At 44.8% G+C, this 21,226-nt stretch overlaps 1 protein-coding gene across 3 annotated transcripts in view; it reads right to left on the bottom strand.

Moving 5' to 3' along the window:
* Positions 1-21,226, bottom strand: part of LOC119161161 (lysosomal alpha-mannosidase) — a 218,865-nt gene that overhangs the window by 175,793 nt on the left and 21,846 nt on the right. For all 3 annotated transcript variants that reach the window (XM_037413512.2, XM_075879813.1, XM_037413511.2), the window contains exons 4-6: positions 6,937-7,110; positions 6,416-6,609; positions 5,182-5,287 (exon numbers count right to left, since the gene is read on the bottom strand). In XM_037413512.2, coding sequence (XP_037269409.2) covers positions 5,182-5,287; positions 6,416-6,609; positions 6,937-7,110 — 474 coding nt within the window. The remainder of the gene's footprint in view (positions 1-5,181; positions 5,288-6,415; positions 6,610-6,936; positions 7,111-21,226) is intronic.

The following is a 21,226-nucleotide window of genomic DNA, read 5'->3' as shown; positions in this document are numbered from 1 at the left end:
GTACGCACAATGCGGGCTCCACGAAAGACTTCTGTCGATTATTATGCCCAGAAAACGATGCGTCCGTGCATATTTGACACTCTGCCCATTGATGTAAACAGGGTATGGCGTCATTGGTTTGCGTGTAAACGCCATCAACGCGCACTTCCCAGTTGATATCGTTAGGCCTTGTTTCTGTAGGTAGGCTGTTGTGAGGTTTGCTGCCCGCTGTATTCGTTCACGCACCTGAGGGCGAGCAACTGCAGCACTCCAGAGGCAAATATCATCGGCGTATATGGATAGGCACACCGACTTTGGCAGAACCTTCACCAGACCAAGTAGGGCAACATTGAACAATGTGGGGCTTAAAACACCTCCCTGAGGTACTCCGCAGTAGGTGTCATGTTCAGCAGTTGTACCCTCGTATGTTTGCACAAAGAAACCCCTGCCAGTTATTTAATCTTTTATCCATTGAAACATTTGTCTACCAATGCCCATTGCTGCGAGAGAAGTGAGGATTGCATCGTGAGCTACATTATCATATGCACCCATCACATCAAGAAAGAGTGCCACTGATATGCACTTGCGACTTTTTTCTTGCTGAACAAATGTCGATAAGTGCAGGACACAGTCGATGAAGGAGCGGCCCCGACGAAAGCCTGCCATGCAAGAAGGGTATTTGGTGTATCGTTCCAAGTACCACTCGAGACGAAATAGAACCATTATTTCCATCACTTTTCCGAGGCAGCTTGCGAGAGAAATAGGGCGATACGCTTTCAAGTCCAATGGTGATTTTCCCGATTTCAAAAGTGGTATTAATTGACTTATTTTCCATTCTCGGGGAACACTGCCACTGAGCCAGGAGTTGTTGAAGCATGTTAAAAGTTCTTTTCTGGCTTTTTGTCCAAGGTGTCCCAACGCACTATAAGTAATACCGTCCGGACCTGGCGATGACATGCGCTTAAAAGCGACTAATGCACCTTCCAGTTCTTCCATGGTGAATGGAATATTCATTTCTGGTAATCGCGTCTCAGGAACAATCACGGCGTCGATGCTCTCGTTCATAATATTCCCGGCAACTCTCGTGCAAAATTCTTCAGCCACCTCGAGTTCTGTTTTTTAATTATGGAGTGCCAAAGCTTTAAAAGGGTGCCGTTGTTGTGGAGAGGAGCGAAGACCATGAACTGTTCTCCAGATATATGACAGTGGTTTATGAGGGTCTAGAGATTCGCAGAATGCTTTCCAGCGTTCGCTCTCCAGCTTGTAAATGCGTCGTTGAATCTTTTTCCGGAGCCGTCTTGCTTCCCTCAGATCGTAAATTGATCTTGTGTGTCTGTATCGTCGTTCAGCACGCCTTCGTATAGCTCGTAATCTTTCCAGTTCGATGTCAAACTGTGTTATTTTAGACGAAAATGGTAATTTACATTTGGACGCTTGCATAGCTTCCGCTGTGGTATTTTCCAGGCTGCAGGCGAGGCCTTCTTGGCAAGCGTCCTCAACACACGATGTAAACATCGACCAGTCAGTGCCAATTACAACACCGGAAGAGAAAATTTTTATGATGCCATCGATCGTCACGTAGGTGGGTATGTGATCACTCCCATGAGTCTCAATATCGCAAAACCATTTAACTTTGTGAGAGAAGCACCGTGACATCAGTGTCAGGTCAAGGCAACTGCCATACGTGAGACCCCGCAGATATGTTGGGGTACCATCGTTTATGATGGAAAGGTCGTAGTCGGAAGCGAATGTAACAATGTTCCGGCCCCTGGCATTCATCCTAGTGCTCCCCCAAAGCATGTGATGGGCGTTGAAGTCACCGGCGATGATCCAAGACCCATCGGTCCTCATTAGTATGTATTTTATTCTGTCGCAGTCAAATCGCGATGACGGAGATATATATCCACCAATAAGCGTGAACGAAACTGCATTCTTCTTTACACGAAGACACACGTACTGATTGTCGTCATTTGAACTTATTGGGTGCGAAAGATAAGTCAAGTCTGTGCGAATGTAAACAATTACTTTGCTTCGTTCTTCGCAAGCGGCTGAACAAAAAGCTTCATAACCGGACAATCTATAAGGCGCTGATACGTTTGGTTCACATATGACAAGTATAGGGAATTGATTGGCCCGAACAAATTGGCGAAAGTCCGAGATACGGGACTTCATGCCTCTGGCATTCCACTGAAAAATCGACGCACTTTTAACTTCAGTGCGGAAGATGAGATTTTGTTGAGCCATTGTGCTTATACGACGTTAGCAAGAACTGGATTCAGTGAATCCTGTATTTGCAGTGCATTCTTAGCAGACGGAGATTGTATGCTGCTGAGTAGCGTGCGAATCGTGGCAATTAATGATTGCACGATTGCAGTCGCTTGCTGCCTTGGTTGGAAAGATCTCGAACCGGGATCGCGGACTGGCCGTCATGAAACTCCTTCGGTTCGCTTGATGCTGCTTCCCTTTGAAGTGCAGGCCACTCTGTCGCAGTTAGGGTATGCTCACTGGCTTTGTCCTTTACAGCCTTTCCCACAGCATGTGGTCTGGGAGGCAAAGGAGGTGGTACTGATGAGGGATCTGGAAAACGTGTCGAGGAGGTAGCGGGCGTCCTTGAAGACCGACGTCGACGTGAACGACGCCTTCTGACTTTAGCTGCGGCTTCTCGATGAGATGAGTGATCGCGCACCATCTCCTTCAAGATGGCAATTTCCTTCTGAATCCGCGGGCAGTCCTTCGATGTGGCTTCATGGGATCCATTGCAATTAGAGCATTTCTTGACAGTTGCGACGCACTTATCCGCTTCATGGGGCTCGGCGCAGCGGTGGCATACCACCGAATTCTCGCAGACGCTGCTCACATGTCCAAGTTTCATGCATTTACGGCATTGGAGAGGCTTTGGAATGAAAGGCCGCACAGCATGTCTGAAGTACCCCACCTTCACATGAGAGGGGAGTGATGTGCTCTTAAACGCAATCTTCACACAGCGAGACTTGCCTAGCCGGGTGACATCAAAAATAGGAGTATCAGTTGTTGACTTGACAAGAAATTGTAAGTCATTATTGGAAATAGCCACATCTATGTCGTAGATCACGCCGGTTACTACATCACATCCCAAGAGAACATGAGAGCGCACCTGGTCGCCGTTCAAGTCAGTTACACTGCGCAGAACGCCCAACGCACTTACGTGCAAAACGTCAACAGCCAGTATAATCTTTCTGGCGTTCACTCTTATGTCCGTGATCAAATTTGGCACGAGCGTTCCCAGAGACCTCGACACAGACTGTCTGTTAAGGCGTTTCATGCTGACGGTAGGAAGTGCAGGCAGAAACAGGATGGTATAGGTGTTCTATTTTGGCGCTTCACTTACAGTTTGAATAGTTGAGGATGAGGATGTCCTCATGTTCCTCCTCTTCGCTTTGCGGCTCAGCACAGGTTGGAAACCGTCATCTGAAAAGTCCTCACTGCTGAGATAGTAAGCATGAGTATCTTCACTGTCGCTGTCACTCGCTTGTCCCATCCGCTTCCTGGAGGCGGCCGCCACTGATGCCGCTGGTGCCGGCAGGCGCCCGGGGTGGTCTACATCCATGCCCTCCAAGGGAGCAGCGAAAACTGATCAACAGACTTAAATTACCACTGAAATACGCCGGAATTAGCAGAAGTAGCTCCGAGAACCTTATCAAAACATGTGAGGTATTTTAACGGCGGAATTGTAGCTCATTTGCGAAATGTCATCTCCGTTGCTGCAGCCTACGTCACACATGCACAGTTTGATTTGTACTAATGCCAGGACAGGCCTAGTTCAGCAAGAGGTTCTAGAGTTCAATGTGTAAATGCACGGTGTAAAACTACATAGCCACGAATCGTTACGGTAAATGCACGCATATAACAAATGTGCCGGAGACGTTATCTATGCGAACCACAAGTGCGATCTCGGCGAAACTTTGATCCGCAATACGCTTGCAATAATGCTTACATGCTGTGGACAATGCTGTTACGTACCTGTAAAGTCCGCGGCTCAATTCGTACGCTCAAGCCGACGCCGCGAAATGCCTACGGACTGACTCGGCAAGTTTCCCGATTGATGTTTTTTGTGGATTCGCACAGACGTGAAAACCCCGTGAAGCGCACCACAGCCCCAACATCTCTGCCGGACGCACTTGTGTCAAATGTGTCATCGCAGCCGCATATAATCATAAAAAGCACAGTCTAAGGCATTTTTTTCGTTCGCTGCTACTTTAAGGAACCGTTACCCCACAAAAAGAAACACATGGTCGATCGTTGGCTCGATGACCGAGAGACACCTTTAGTTCACGCGAGTATAACGATATCGTTTTGACGTGCCTAAGACTTTTACAGCTATATCAACAATGGCAACCGTAAATAATGTTTCGCATATAGTAATGCAAAATGTTAACGTGCTTTTAGGTAAACGCGCTTGATACGCCTCCACGGATTACTAACAAAAACGCAATTTCATGGCTTATTCTAACTCCCGAGAGAGCTAATTGTGTTTTTTTGCGGATAAGATGCTCCAAAACACAATCAATGAAGCGGCGTGGAAGGCAAGTTCTCGTGATTCACAGCTGCGGCTGATCTGCGACAGTTTTCTCGGTGCATGCCTCAATGGCATGTCACAAGGAAACGAACGTCTGTGCGCGTAACTTTGGTAGTTTCAAACTATCCAAGATTGTGTATCGCAGTTACAGTAGTGATGTACCCTGTACGACATAATTATTCTTTCTGCGAATCAGCGAAGGGCCCACTACACGTCAGCAAGGCAACACGCGAACCCGCATGCAGTTGATCGTTTCTCACGTTTTGCATGTTTCATTTCGCATGTTTTGCTCAATTCGCATTTTTTGACGCCTAGACTTATCTACAATTCTGCCACGCAGAACGACATATGTTAAGGAGGTAAGGAGGCTCCTCTTTCTACTCGAACTTTTTTTGTCCCCCCCCCCCCCTCGGAAGGAGTATCAAGCAATGACACAGCTCTGTGGTATAGAACACCTGCTTGCCTCGCGGAACGCCTGGGTAAAATTCTCATTGGAATTAAACATTTTTATTGTTTATTTCATTTTCATATTTCTCACTTTTTGCTCTCAACCAGAGACGCCTGAAACTCTGCAAAGCGAGCTTTTTAATGTCTATCACGTTTATATATTGTTTTTTTGCATAGTTCACGACTACCGAAGGGCTTACCTAGGTTCTCGCTGGCACTCCAAACAAATTCTAGTCGGTGATCTTTCTTGCGTGCTCTGAAATCTTGGTAATCGAGTCGTCCAAAAAAGTACCCGTCCATTCCCATCTGTACGAAAAAAAGAAAAAAAAACAACAAAATTTATATCTCTTGACTCTCGGCAAGTCTATGTGAAAAAAAAAAGAATACCTAATAATACGCGATTGATGCTCAAAAAAATTGATTGAAAGAAAGAAAGCCGTTGGTCAGGTACATGATATAAAGAGATAATTGCCACCATGGTGGACTCGAAACTGTTCCGTGAAAGTTCTGTCTGTAACGTTGAATTTTTGTTGGGGAGAGTATGCGCTGTTTCCTTGAAGACTTTTCCCCAGTTGACAGCTAAAGTTCAACCGTATTTATTCTCATGGACAAACTGTGGAAGCTCAACAGAAAGGGTTACGTGAGCTGTCGTTAAAGTACAAAAATTACGCGCAGACCTCCGGAAAGACGACACTCCTGTGGGTTTAAATTAATAACGCTCTCCTCGTGTTCGCATGATTCTCAAGATTACTGTCTCACTGTACTTTGCTTTTTCCATCATTATGGCTGACCAACCTTTCGCCTCGTCCACAAGCTAACAGATTAATTGAGAATACGGAACGTGTTCGCCCCATGCAAGCTATCTGAGAGCTCGAGCAGTCAAGGCTAATATCCGAACATTTGCATAGCACGCAAGTGACTGCTCCAGGCCCCAAAGGAGAAAATCGGATTGTATGCGGACACGTATATTGACTGTATAATTGAAGACGTTTGTGTAACGAAGCTATCATTTCTCAAAATTCATAAGATGTTTATATATATTGGTAACATGCGCTCATAATAACACTGCTGCTGTAGCACCCAAGACGAACAGGGCCCCATGACAAGGTTCATAACTTTCTTTTCTCGTAACCCAGGGGTGATGCCTTGTACCACGAAAATAGAAACAAATCAAATAAATTGAAATGTAGCTGTGCTGCAACGTTAAAAAGTGGACCTGTAATAACAGTGGATAGAAACAAACTCATGCCCACAATCTGTAAAATGACCCATACACCTATTAAGTTTCACGGCTGACTGCGTAAAGTCAGCGTGAATTTTGTCGATTTCGTACATAATTGCATCATAAATGTTTACAGCGTGGAAAAAACTCCCCACTTTTTTTTATCAGGCTGTCTTTTTTTTTATACACACACAGCATTGTGTCTTTCTTACCTGCGCCAGAAGGGATGCGAATTCTCTGGAGTGGCCGAAAGGATCAATTTGCCATCCTATCCTCGGTACACCGCATTTGCCGAAGGTGTCGTTGAGCTTGCGCATACCATATGTCATTTGATCGATCACGTTGGTGTAGTGGACGCATGCTTCGTCGTTCATCACCCAGCCACCGCTGATGAACTCCAAGCGACCTGCGTGATGCAGGCTTCATAACGCGGAACATATTCACAAAACTCAAGACCATATTTTAGTCGCGTTTGTTCATCAAGTGTTTTCAGCAGTGCCGTTTCATGCCGGCGATGCCTATAGTTAAAGCCCGAAATCTGTCAATAGCCACGGGTCCCTTTGTCAAGCATTCTTTTTATAACCTTACTATCTCCAAATAAAAATATAGGTTGTTGTTGCTCATAGCGTGAACTTACTGCTCTATGAAAAAACAACAACTGGCCAGCCCCTATAAGTAATTAACCTGCATTTCCCAGTCAAATTTGAGTAACGAGGTAGAATACGAACGTTACCAGACTGGACGAGCGCGTTGAAGCGCTTTTTCCTGTTTTCGCTGAGCGTCTTCCACCAGAGGTTGAAGAAGCCTGTCTCGACGAAGATGAATCGCCGGCTTGGGTCATTCTCCAGCTCATTCAGCACGCTCTCGAAGATGTAGCGCACGCCCACGTTTGCGTAATAATTCTTAGCTGCACAAAAAAGATAAATAAAAAACATTAGGACCCTTAAAGAGAAGTGTGCCCCAAACGGAAGGCTCTGCCAAAGGTGCATCGAAAGTAAATTCAAAACCCGGGATGGCCACTTCCCATCGTCGACTCAGTTTTACGCGAGAAACCATCCACGACATCGAAACATGATTACAACTAGCTTCGAAAGATGCTTACGACCCGCTTGAGCCCGCTGTATCTTTCTCTGTTAAATGGGTACCGACCCTTTTTTTCGGATGCGAGTTTACTCCTGTGAGCAAGTGTGACGCTCAGTGAATGCTGATAAAATATTTTATTTTAGTATTAAAGCCAAATTTATCACGGCACACCTACCGACATCGACACTAACTTGACGTCTTGTCACAGTGGCAACGGTACTAATCCTGGTGACTTCATGCAACAGTCTGGCAAGCTGTGATGACGTCAAGCACCAAAACACGAAAAAATTGGCAGTTTGCGCGTCGCCCTCTCGATCGTCTGTTCGCACCGTGCGGTCACTAACATCCAGCTTGTCTGTGAAGCGAGCTAGTGAAGTCTGCAATGATATACAAGATATACGCTTCATCATCAGCCTGACTACGCCCACTGCAGGACAAAGCCATCTCCCATCTTCCGCCAGTCAACTTGGTTCTCTGCTTGCTGCAGCCACTTTATACCCGAAAACATCCTAATCTCATCTGCCCACCTAACGTTCTGTCCCCCTCACCCGAAGTTCAGCTAGTTACCCTTAATACTCAGCAGTTATCCTGCCTACGCACCACGTGCCCGGCCATGTCCAATTCTTCGTGATTTACGCTTATCAGAGGGCAAATTAATAGTTTGATTTCGAATTTGTTATCATTGCACCAATATTTTGCCCAGTGAATTTTCTTGCGCCAGTGAAACGGGGGCAATAGGTGCAAGTTCCACCGATTCCAGTCCGATCCAACGCTGAGACAAACGTGGGTTGACTTAATGCACCGCGGAGACTGGACGTCAACCAAGCGGCGTTTACTCTGTTCGCTGCACTTCATTCCGGACGCATACACGTGCAACATGCAATTCCTGACCGACTTCGGATTGTCGATGGATAACTTTTTCCATAAAATGATGACATGCCACCGTTGTGCCCCGCTGTCGCGACAGCGGCCCCACGTACGGCGCGCAGCTGACGAAGCAGACGGTCGAAGAAGCCATGCGCGGACGACGATATGTAACGAAAACTTGCGCGTGCACATACTACGTACCGCCCGATGGCGCTGCTCATACCACGTCGTACCGGCTGAAGTGAGAAGAGATAGAAGAACAGCTAAGGGAAGAGAGGCCGATGGTATACGGTTTTGTAGAAACACATCTCAGGGACATGGAACAACCTCCGAACAATCCGGACTACACGTGGGAATATTGTAATAGAACAGAAGGCAGCAGAAAGGGGGGTGGTATTGGGGCACTCATTCATAAAAGCACAGACTGGCAAAGGGCCAAGCAGGAGTGCAAGGAACATTTATGGCTAAAAGGGAAAGTGGCAGGTCAAATGACACTCCTTGGTTTCGTGTACTTGTGGACGGGAGCAAAAGGCCAGAAAGGAAAACCAGGCAATGGTAGAGTGTATACCAAAGGACATTCAGGAGTTAGGAAGAGAGTGCGAGATAATTATACTAGGAGACATGAATCCGCACATAGAAGATATAGATGGGTATACCGACCCGACAGGAAAAATGATCATGGATATGTGTGAGAGGCTTGATTTGATCATTTGCAACAGTACCGAGAAGTGTGAAGGGCAAATAACATGGGAGGTAGGAAGGCTGCAGTCGACAATAGATTATGCGCTGATGTCACATAGGATGTATGATAAGCTCAGCGGAATGCACATAGATTAAGGTGGCTCCAGAAGTCTGGGTAGTGATCACAAACGTATCAAGCTAAGTTTTGGAAGAGCAGTGAAAGTGGGAAGGAGACAAGATTAGCAACAACAGGAAAATTTTTATCCAGAAAGGCAAATTGAAATAGCCACTACACAAATTGAGAAAGTAATCACGGAGGATATTAAGACAGTGTGGACATACACGAATCTAACTAGACTCTTTGAGCTAGAGCTTGCTAAGACGCGTGACAAGTCACCCCGGAGAAGAAGACACAAACCCAAAAGTTGGTGGGATGAGGAAGTTAAGAGAGCCATAGCAAAACGTCAGGAAGCCTCTAGGAAACACAGACATGCTAAGCAGCAGGGTGAACCGACAGATGACGTTGAAAGAAAATGGGAAACCTTTTTAAGCTGTAGAAGGGATGCATCCCTTCTGATCAATGAAAAGATTAGAAGAAAGGGAGCTCAGTGGCTGGCAGAAGCACATAAAAAGATAGAAAGGCAGCTGCGAAATTTTGGAACCATCTAAACTCCCTAAGAAATGAGACGAGCCTAGAGCAGAGTTTTATAACTACAGCCCAAGGTGCTAGGCTAGAAGGGGACGAAGCTATTGATTATATAAGAACAAGGGTGACAGAAAAGTTTCAACAAAGAAGTACTTCATGCACCACAATAGACAAGGACGAGTCAAGTGGTGCAATGGCTCCATTTTCACAACGAGAGTGGGAAAGGGCTGAGAAAAGGGTTCCTAGTAGTACATCAACAGGCCCAGATGGCATTCCAATTATGCTCATAAAGACATTAGGTTCGAAGTCTAAGCAGGCTTTGAGAGAGGCACTGAGCAAAATAATGATCGATGGTGAAGTTCCCGATGGATGGAAACTTAGCAGGATGAGCATGACCTATAAAGGAAAGGGGGACAAAGCTGGCATAAACAACTACCGTCCTATAACAGTGACATCAGTGGTCTACAGGCTGGCGATGCTGATTATAAAGGAAAGACTGCAGGCATAGATAGAGGATGAGGGGGTGCTGGGGGAACTGCAGAATGGGTTTCGGAAACACGGGAGGTTGGAAGATTATCTGTTCTCACTGACGCAGTGCATCGAAATAGCAGAAAAAGAACACAGGCCCCTGGGGCTAGCATTTCCGGATTTCGAGGGAGCGTACGATAGCGTGGTTCAAGAGTAATTGTGGGGAATACTGGACACACTATGCGTGGAATATGTAGTCACTAATCTTTTAAAGGGTATCCATAAAGGTAACAAGGTAGTTATAAAGTGGGAAAAACAGGTATCCAAGCCTGCAGAGGTAAAACGGGAGCTTAGGCAGGGGTGTCCCCTGTCACCCTTATTATTCATGATGTACCTGCAAGGATTAGAGGCCAAATTAGAGGGAAGTGGGCTGGGCTTCAACCTCTCTTTAGTGAAACAAGGAAAACATATTGATCAGGCACTACCAGTATTAATGTACGCAGATGATATAGTGCTAATGGGCCACAACAAGGAAGATTTGCAGAGATTGATGGACATCTGCGGTAATGAGGGAGATAGGTTCGATCTTAGATTCAGTAAGAAAAAATCAGCAGTCATGATTTTCAATGACAACGAAGGTAGTGAGCTTAGAATAAAGGAGGTCACGCTAGAGATAACAGATAAATACAAATATCTGGGCGTATGGATAAGCAATGGGACCGAGTACCTGAGGGAACACGAAATATACGTGACGACTAAAGGTAACAGGAATGCAGCAGTGATGAAAATAGGGAACTGTGGAATTACAATAGGTATGATGTTGTGAGAGGAATATGGAAAGGGGTCATGGTTCCTGGGCTGACCTTCGGCAATGCGGTCTTGTGCATGAGAGCAGAAGTTGAAGCAAGATTAGAAATTAAGCAACGTAGAATACGTAGGCTTGCTTTAGGAGCTCACGTAAGTACACCAAATCAGGGAGTACAAGGTGATATGGGATGGACATCATTTTAGGGCAGGGAAGCTAGCAGCAAGATAAAATTTGAGAAGCGATTGAGAAAAATTGGGGAGGAGCGCTGGGCTAGGAAGATATTCAGCTACTTGTACATGAAGAATGTCGATACAAAATGGAGGAAGCGAACCAGGAACTTGACTGGTAAATACTTAGAAAACAGCAGGTGGCCAAACCAAAAAGAACTATTGGTTAAGAAGAAAGTGAAGGAAACGGAGACTGACATGTGGAGAATGGGCATGATTAAGAAGTCCGCACTAGATATCTATCGAACTTTTAAGCAGGAAATTGCCAAGGAAAGGATCTATGATAATACTCGGGGTAGTTCTCTACTGTTTGAGACCAGGACGGGATTACTGCGAACCAAGACATATCGGGCCAAATACGAAGGGGTAGACACTTTATGCAGTGCGTGTGGAGAGGAAGAAGAAACTGCCGAACACACGATAATGTTCTGTAAAGGGCTTCACCCTATAGTTCAGGATGATGGCGCAGAGTTTTTCAAAGCACTGGGGTTTAGGAACCGGCAGGGCAAAATAGACTTTAAGCGGGTAGACTTAACTAGAAGGAGGTTATCTGATTGGTGGCTAAAGCCAACGCACGAGGAAAAATTAAACTCTTCACTGCAAAGTACGAATCCTCAAACTCACTTTTTAAAGAAAAATAAATAAATATAGTTTTGCGTTCATTAAGTATTATGGCTTGGTGGCGCTAGCGACCGCCCGATCTAACGGGTACAGCCATATGCATCCATCCATCCGTACCACGTCACGCAGTAACATTGGGGGGGGGGGGTCACGTGGGCCCTTCTGGGTCCAGGCCCGGCCAGCTAGACTGCACCTAGGTGCTCGCTTCTTGCGGCCTTCGCAATGAGTATAGTACATGCGTCTCGCTACTCCTTTGAGGGGAGCGCTGTGACCCTGCCATCTTCCCTCGCTCCATACAGCGAGCGAACGCATGAGTTCGCGCGCGCTTCTTCACTAACCGCGCCTTGAAAAACAAGTTGCCTAATTGTTGAAGGCACAGAAATGGTTTGTTTTGACTTCTTATTTGCTCTAGGTGCATCGAGCTCAAGTTTATTGAAAAATGTGTAAACTTATGAGCACGCAAACGAGTAGACATTCTGAGGTCTGAAAATAAATATTTATTGTTCATCATCACAGGCAATAGTTGGAAACTTTCAAGTGAAAAACTTTACCGGACTTCACAAATGTCTTGCTCATGGCCTAAAATGATTCCTACTTGGCTTGTGTGTGTAGGTGGAAGGCTTGTAGTTTGCGTCAGTCCGATGGTTTGTGTGGTTGACGAGGAAAATTCTGAGGATTTTTTCGGATATGAGATCTACGGATCGTCGGGAGGGGCTGTCGTCAACGCTTTCAGGGCAGCTGATGGGAGCACGTTGCAAGTAGGGCTCACTTGCTGTTTGCAAAACTTCTAGCACATTTATGCGTGGGTGTGTTCAGAGGCCTTATCACAAAAGGCCACTATATTGTCCAAAAGAGGTAGAAACTCCGGCTTCGAGTTGTGTAGTTCGCCTCTCTCTTGAGCTCGCAGCAGCTTGTACAGCTGATGCTGCTTGTTGTTCGTCTTCAGAAGCGCAGCGCAGGAGTCGCATCCGAGGTGTGTGATAAGCTTGGGTATGTAACCACCAGGGTATGCTAAGCCAGCGAAGGTGACAGATGGAGACGGACAAGCCTCGTACTCCAACAAAGACCTCAGGTCATTATCAGATATATTCGATATCATCGCAGCCTCTTCCTCAACTTCCATATTTGATAATTTGATTTCTTTCAGGCTTGGGATGTGCAACTTAACGATGTGGTCCTGAGCAGCGGTGACGGCACTAGCATCCAGCATGTCGTTCCCGCCGCACATTGAACGCACCCTTCCGAACATTGCTTCGATGGGGTCACTGTTCAATTTCTTTGTCAGGACGTAACTGACGCCTTGCTCCAGAAGAAATTCTGTTGTTTCCACCGTCGACCTTGTTTCAAAAGCAAGGCTTCGTACGTCTCGTTGGTGAAGCCGGTACTCACTGATCCGATGGAACTCTTCTGTGTTTTTTTCCACATATGAGATTAACTCATCCTTCGGCTTCAGTAGGCGATTGTCTTCGCTCCTACAAACGCGAGCTTTGTGACCGATTCCATTGAATAAGTGTCATGAATTTCAAACCATTTCTTCATTACTTGATGAAGAAAACGGCTGAACTTGCTCCCTTGAAATCTCTGGCAGCACCCGTGGAATTTTGCTGAAGGTGCTCTACGGCTGCAGACACTTGAGGAGCGAAAACTTGAACTGCTCGCAGCATAATAATTTTTTTTCCAAATAAGAAGGGTAGACTCGTTTCCTCGTCAACGTTTTGGCCACCTTCACAGTCTTGTGCTTTTGATGCTCGTATAAATTCTGCACAAACGCACCCCTAATTACTCCAGTGCCATCTGTAATTTCACGCTTGATTACCTGGTTTCTAGCGTTTTTGAGCACGTGGCACGGGTCAAAACTCGGAAGGATAACGTGGTTGGTGTCATGTGGATGACGTACAACTGTGTTGAGGTTGTTGTTACTTATGTGCTTAAACGTCGTCACGTTTGCTGAATCAATGCAAATGATGATAAAGCCACAGGATTCCACAGCAGCAATCACCTCCTTCGTCCATGCAAAGAGGTCTCTACCATTCAGTTGCTTCGTGAAGTAGTACGAGCATTGGAATCTTGTACCGACTAGTGGTATCATGCAGCACAAATCAGAGGACTCTGTCCGAAAGGGCTTCTTTCGCTGTATTCGCCATGCTACTCTCTGGCTTGTCCTTGAGGCTAAAGACTTCATCAGTCTTCCTGTCATAGATTCACTTTTGTTTTATGCTAGCTTCATCTATAATTAATAAGGCCATACATTGTTTGCTGCTGAGTAGCCATGCCTCGCGAACCAACTGGTCCTTCATAGCATTGCCAGATGGCTTTTCATAGCCCGATGATGTTGGGCTTAGACCTACATACCTCTGAAGAGTGCACTTTGCTGGCAGTGTCAGAATACCCGAAGTGCGAGCGAGATCATAGACTTTTGGGGACAGAAAGCGCCATATCACACACTCCATAACAACTTCTTCTAGGTACGCTGAATGCTTATCTCCGTAACGTTCTATTGGATGCTAGATAAACACGGCCTTTTTTTCTGCTTTCTCTGCATGTGTTGCCATTTTCTTGACACGCGCGTGGTGCTTGCTTGCGCGATAATATCCGGACGTCTTTTTCTCTTCTTTCAACAACTACTGCACCTTCTCACATTTCGAACGATGGTACGAGACTTGGGAGCGTAATCTTTCTATCATAGCCAGGTATCGACCCGGGCGATGAGCATTGCTGTTCATTGTTTGCGTACAAACACTTACTGTTTCTTCAGTCAAAGCATCTTGTGATGTCGCAACATCCAGGTATGGTTCGTTGGTCTTCGCTTTTCGCTTCCTTGATATTTGGGGTAGGGGCGAAGCTCGTGAAGCAAGATCTTTGCGGGGCTTTTTTGCACTTGGTCCCATGTAGGAAGGATAGTCGTCGAAGAGAGTGTGCGCGTGGTCGGAAAGAAGTTTTCTGGTGTGGTTCATCATTGCTTCAGAATTGGTGAAAAGAAACACCGGGTGTTTCCCCCAACAGGACTTGCAATACAAAACAGAACAATACACAATCGCACTTCTAATATACATCCATACGTACTGCTTGAACTGACGGTTGTACGACCATCTTCCCGAGTCAACAAATCACTGCTGACTCAACACTGAGAAAGCTTTGAACAAAATGCAGCCGCGAGGATAAATACCAGAATCAAACAAGTCTCACTAAAGGGAAAGAGGAATCGGCAACAACCTGTTTGTAGAACCACAAGAGAATTTAAAAAAAGTTGTTTACTTGTCGAAAAGTTGGAATGTCAATTTCTCTTCCTAAAGTGTTCTTCCACGAACTCGAAGTATAGCGCAGAAACGATTTGCACTCGAGATTTTAGTTAGAAAGCAAGCGGCTTGCGAGCGTAAGAGGCTGTATTCTTTACATCATTCATGCATGTGGCTTGCAGTATGAAGGAACGCAAAACAGCTCGGAGTCTCCGGAATTGATGATTACCAGTGGTGTTAACACCTTTACAATGCACGCCACTCCTCCACAGCATGCCGCCCGAAGGTGTTTTTCCGCAGCAAAAGTCTGCTTTTTTACTTATATGTTTATCCATTAAAAATACAAGTCAGGTCCGCGTTTCAAAGAGCTGATAAGCAGCAGAATACAGCTTTTAGCCCTGAAAACCACTACAGATGAATTTGTAAAAATAAATAAATAGAAAATAGCTAGCAAAGAAAAGGTGTGCCCGTCATTTCTGTAAGCTACCTTTAATTGCGGCCTCGTTGTCCAACGAGAGCAAGTGCCAAAGGTGTTTGGTGCTCGCCGCTTGCACAACTGATGCAGTGTTGCTTATCTCTTTATCTCTGTCTGATCGATGTCAATGCTTTATGCTTCCTGCATTAAAGCTCATTAGACAGTTTTCCGCATTTTTACTGAGCTTCAGCTTGTATTATCGACGAACACATTCACACATAAATTTTGTTTTAAACTGTCTGATAACATTGGTTTTATTTTTAAGGCGAGAGGATCCCTCTACCCCCGACTTCTTAATACCACTCCCCACTCATCGTCGAGAACCCTTATTCCACGGTTTCAAATAGACAATCTCTTTTGTGCCGTGTGCTCGGCACAGAAGATGTAACGGCAGGGTCGCTGCGCCCCTACGCCAACGGGTGGCGAAACATGCTCAGAAACTGTCCCATTGTATTCGCAATGGTTGAGAAGGCCGCAAGCAAACAAGCCCGCGCAGGTGCAGTCTAGCCTGGTAGTGGTCCAGGATTGCTAGTAATGAGAAAAACAACCAGGGTGACTCTTTGGCGGGTGGCTTAGTGAAAACCCAAAGAAAAGGCAACAGAAAAGAGAAGGTGCGTGTTGCAATTAGTTACATAAACATGCAGGGTGACAGAAAAAAAAATAGTTAGAGATTGAGGAGCAGTTAAACAGGAAACAGGTGTACGTCTTTATGCGATTACAAAAAAGGCACCTTAGAGACTTCGAAGAGCCACCACAGATTCTGAATTATACTTGGGAAAGATGCAACAGGACTGTATTAGAAAGAGAAAGTGGGGGTGTTGAAATGCTAATCCTTAGCAAAGCCGAATGATATAGATTGAAGCAAACGTGTTCAGAACACCTTTGAATTTCGTGCACAGTAGGCGGAAGGAAAACGTGACTAGGTGTAACTTACTCGTGGACGGGGAATACCTGAAATGAAAATAATTTGCAGATAGTGAATCGCATAGGCACCGATATTAAAAAAATCTGATCAAGGGGCCGAAATAATCCTGGGGATATGAATGCTCACATAAAGACCTTGACGGCTATTCAGACACCAATTGGTGGTTATTGCTATATTATTGTGAGCAACAAAGTCTTAAGATAATTAACGTGGGGCCTAAGTGTGAGGGGCAGATAATGTGAGAAGTTGGGCAGAGGCGATCGAGCATTAATTACTGTCTTATGACATAGGGAATCTATGACAGCCTATAGAGAGATGAGAATAGACGAGGAATGCATTAACAGCTTGGGTAGTGATCTGAAACGCATAATATTAAAAGTGGGATATAAAACAGAAAGTTAGAACATAGAATCAACGTTTAGAAGCTCGTAATTAAATGACACATAAATAACTAACATATTAAATAATAATAGAAATATATTATAAAATATAATAACAATATAAATTATAATAAATAGTATAGCCGCAAGAGTCGAGAACGGAGTAGGAAAACTACCGAACAAAAACTGGGAGTATCGTGAGTTGTTACAGGTAAAGACGAGGGAGGTGGAAAAAAAAGAAGAAAAGTACTTGCTGGAAAGGGGAAAAAATCCAAAAAGTTGGTGGAACAGAGAAATCTTGGAAGCAATCGAGAAGTGACGTGAGGCATCACGGGTGCACAGACGGACAAAAAAGGGAGAAGCGGCCACAAGATTAAGCCAAACAAATATGAGAAAGATATTTAGAGAAAAAAACAATTGTGCAGAAATTGGTTGAGGCAAAAATTTAAGGTGGAAGTGAACACTGTATGAGAGAGATTCGCGAAAAGAATAAGGCCGCGCCTGGAATATTTTGTAGCCACCTTAAAGCGCTACGTAGGAAGTCTGTCGCAATGCAACAACATGAGGTAGGGGAAGGAGAGAGTAAATTGGAATTGTACGAAGCACAAGGTTACATCCAAAAAGTAACAGTAGATTCGTTTAAAAATGTCGTCCAGGGGTCTTCCCCGGGGAGTAAAAGTATGAAAAGAAATGCAACCGAGAAAGAGGTAGTACTTGAGAATTTCAGTGGAAGAAGGCCCAAGGAAAAATTCCTAAGCACACTACTCCGGGCTTAGATGGGGTGTTCCCGTCCACCTCATTAATGAACAAGGACATAACACTAAAGAATCACTGCTGAAATCTGTGGAAAGGTGCTTACAGGAAAAGGAAATACCACACGTTTGGCGGTAAAGTAGAATGAACTTAATCTCTAAAGACAAGGAAGAAAATGCTAACATTCGCTCGTATAGACCGCTAACCATTAAATCTGAGCTATATAGGTTGGCGATGCAGGCGTAAAAATTAAAAATAAAAGCACGGGCAGACTTCAGAATGGATTTCGAATCTACAGGCGGTTAGAACTCAGACGATAACATGTTTGTTCTTACTCAGTTTATAAAAATACCTGAAGTAGAAAAGAGGCCCTTATACGTAGGTTATCTGGACACCACTGGGGGGTAAGGCAACGTTAACCAGGAAAGCTTGTGGGACATATTAATGGAAGTGAGCATAGGTGACGCTTTATACAGCTTTTGAGTGAAACATACCGAGAAAATGCAGTTTGCATAGAACGGGAAGGAATAAGTAGCAATGACAACGTTGAAATTACTCAGGGGCTGAGACAGGGATGTCCTTTGTCCCCGCTGTTATTCAATCTGTACATGATGAGCATGAAAAAAAAACGCTGGAAGGTAGCAACATTGGGTTTATTCTATCATACAAACAGGCTGGTGCGACGGTTTAGCAGAATTAAGCTTCCAGGTCTATTTTCTGCAGGCGATATTGTCCTGTTTGCGCAGAGACAAGACGATATACAGAGGCTGGCAGATATATGTGGAAGGGAAATTGAGGCTCTAGGACTATGATTTAGTGCAACAAAATATGAAATGATTGTATTTAATGATCACAAAGACCCGGCAGTCTCAATACAGGGCTAAGAAAACTAAAAAGAGTTTCGCGAGTGTTTTCCTGGGCCGGCACAAGACGTGAGAAGCGATCACGCACAGTTAAAGTGTGAACGGCGCCACCACCGATGCCGAAGCGGGACATCGCGTGACATCGTGCGACTAAGAAATGCTCCGCATTTGAAATAACTGCATTTCGAACTAAATTCAAAACATTGAACCATTGTGCTTGAAATGTCAATTGTACTATACTGCTCCCACCTTTACCTCATTGCCAATGACGCAAAAAACATGGCCCCAAAAGCTGACGCCATCCAGCTGGCTCGGTTTCCATCACTTATTTACTGTTCTGTTTGTATATTCCTTTTTAAAACCCAGAAGCTAAAAATTGATTTCTTTTTTTCTTTTAACTGGGTGCCAATAACACCGAGCTCAATAATAACTTGTGGCATTCAATGTGCCGAAATCATCAATAGTTATGAGAGACGCCGTACTGGAGGACTCCGGAAAGTTCATTGATTGATCTGTGGGATTTAACGTCCCAAAGCCACGATATGATTATGATAGACGCCGTAGTGGAGGGCTCCGGAAATTTTGACCATTTGGGTTCACACCCAAATCGGAGCACAAGGGCCTACAACATTTCCGCCTCCATCAGAAATGCAGCCGCCGAAGCCGGGATTCGATCCCATGACCTGCGGATCTTAGCCGAGTACCTTCGTCACTAGATCACCGTGGCGGGGCGACTCTGGAAAGTTGGACCTCCTGGAGTTCTTTAACGTGAACCTAAATCTAAGTACAAGGGCCTCCACTAATTTCGCCTCTATTGAAAAGGCGGCCGGGATTCGATCCCGCGAAATAGCACCAATCTCTGGCAATCAAGATGTCGTGGGGCAAAGGAATGTGCGGTGTAATAATGGCGTAGATGTAATGTAGCTTAAGGCAAAGAATCTGGATGCGTATAACGCCACGATTTTATTGTGACGCTGTTTTGTCGTTATCAATGAGATCGGTAATTTGTGATGTTGAAATGATGCATAAGATAAGCATAACAAATTGAGTGATTGATATGCGGGTTTGACGTCCCAAAACTACCATACGATTGTGAGAGACGCCGTAGTGGAGGACTGCGGAAATTGTGACCGCCTGGAGATCTCCAACGTGCACTCAAATCTGAGCAAACAGGCGTACAGCATTTTTGCCTCCATCGAAAATGCAGCCGCCGCAGTCGGGATTCGACCTCGCGACCTCCGAGTCAGCAGCCGAGTACCTTAAAACATAACAAATGTCTAGTTTCACGTGCCCGAATCAGGATGTGATTATTCTGCGAAACTACTTTTTCTTAACGAGCAGTGACATCGCATAGTATACATAAAGAAACAAAAACAGAGCAAATGCAGATATTGCATTATACGCTTCCATATGGTAACTACTGACCCATTTCCTTACTAAGACACTTAAAAGCCCTTTTTATACTAACTTTAACACGTGTTCTGTTTTATTTTTCAACCCGTGAAGGTCAGTATTACGGCCAAAAATAGTCTCACTAAAGAATTAATTTCATTCAATTATATAGTGGAATTTGAGAACGCTCACGCATAGCAAGGAGTGCGCAGGATTTCCCTTCAGGAGGAAGGATGGTTCATCGCAGGGCCTCCCCCTCCCTAATACGTCAATGTATGGGACAGACTTTGCGCCGCCCCGCATCCCTATTAAGTCAATGTATATGCGAATATTTTGCGCCCCCCCCAATGCCCCACTCGTGCGCGTGCCTATGCGCTCACGTGCAAAGGTAAGCACGGCAGTCTACAAGTAGAGTGTCAGCAGTTTCATTTAGCTATCTGCCGAGAAAGCAATACACCATCAATAGTTAGTGAGAAAAAAGATTTTCAGGGTGAGTATTCGTAGAGATGCCCTTTTATGATTACTTTATTTTCACACTTTTCGCTCTTCTTGGACAGAGCAACGTTCCGAGCGCATTATCGCTTGGATCAGCTAACTGGTCTTGCATGTTAGATAGTAGCAACGCCATAAACTCGAGCAGGCAGCATTGTTCCGCAAATTTTCACCCCTCTATGCTGATGTTTTTTTTTCTTTTGTAGTCAGTGAAGTATGCGAAAACAACTAACAATGAAGCGAGGTCAATCCGAAAAATCATGAAGATAGGTAATTGTTTTGTTTGAGTGCTGTGTGTAACAAGGTAACATGAAGTGATAATCAACGAAAAGCTACGTTGCCGCAAATGCTGCAGTCGACCATTCACCTTCTTTATACTTATTTAAATGCATACACGACGATCTTAGGCACAATGACGTCATCTTCGCGTTGAATGTATTGTGTACCTATCGAACCAAGATGTGCACAACTTTATCCGTAGCTATGGTAATGTTCTGAACAAAAATGGAAAGTCACATTGTGTGTAAATAGGCAATTGCATAGAGCAATATACCCTATATACCCGACCCTACAGCATTGGTGAATATTCCAATACGCACAAGGAGCGGCTCTGCAAATACGGCGCAAGATACGATCCCGTATATAAAACAATGCTTTTATGTCACCTATTTAGAAAGTAAATTTGCACACCGATGGTAGTCGGTCCACCGAGATGGTGATAAACAATCCGTAAAAAATCTCGAAGCCCTGCAATGTTTTTTGTATATTTAAAATCACTATATTTTCGGCATAGTTAGACTGCAAAACCAGCAGCCGTGGTGTGGATGGACGAAGAACCCGATACGAGGGCCACGGTCTGGCAGTGACTGTCGTCTCGGAGTCGTCGTTTTCGCTTACGCTACCTATTCGAGTACGCTACATATCTGAATACATTGTAAACTAATAATTTGTTGTTTGTTCGTATGTACCATTCACAATGATAGGCACGCCCATTCAAGTGACAGTTTTTGAAGACGCTGCGAGTGAAATAGACAATTCGGTCAAATGTTCCTATAGATGTACCCTCAGAGCCAAAGTTCAGATACCGCTAGGTTGGAGAAAACTTT

The sequence above is a fragment of the Rhipicephalus microplus genome, chromosome X, assembly GCF_043290135.1.
Source record: "Rhipicephalus microplus isolate Deutch F79 chromosome X, USDA_Rmic, whole genome shotgun sequence".
In the NCBI taxonomy this organism is placed as follows: domain Eukaryota; kingdom Metazoa; phylum Arthropoda; class Arachnida; order Ixodida; family Ixodidae; genus Rhipicephalus; species Rhipicephalus microplus.
This window is presented reverse-complemented; position numbering and strand designations above follow the sequence as displayed.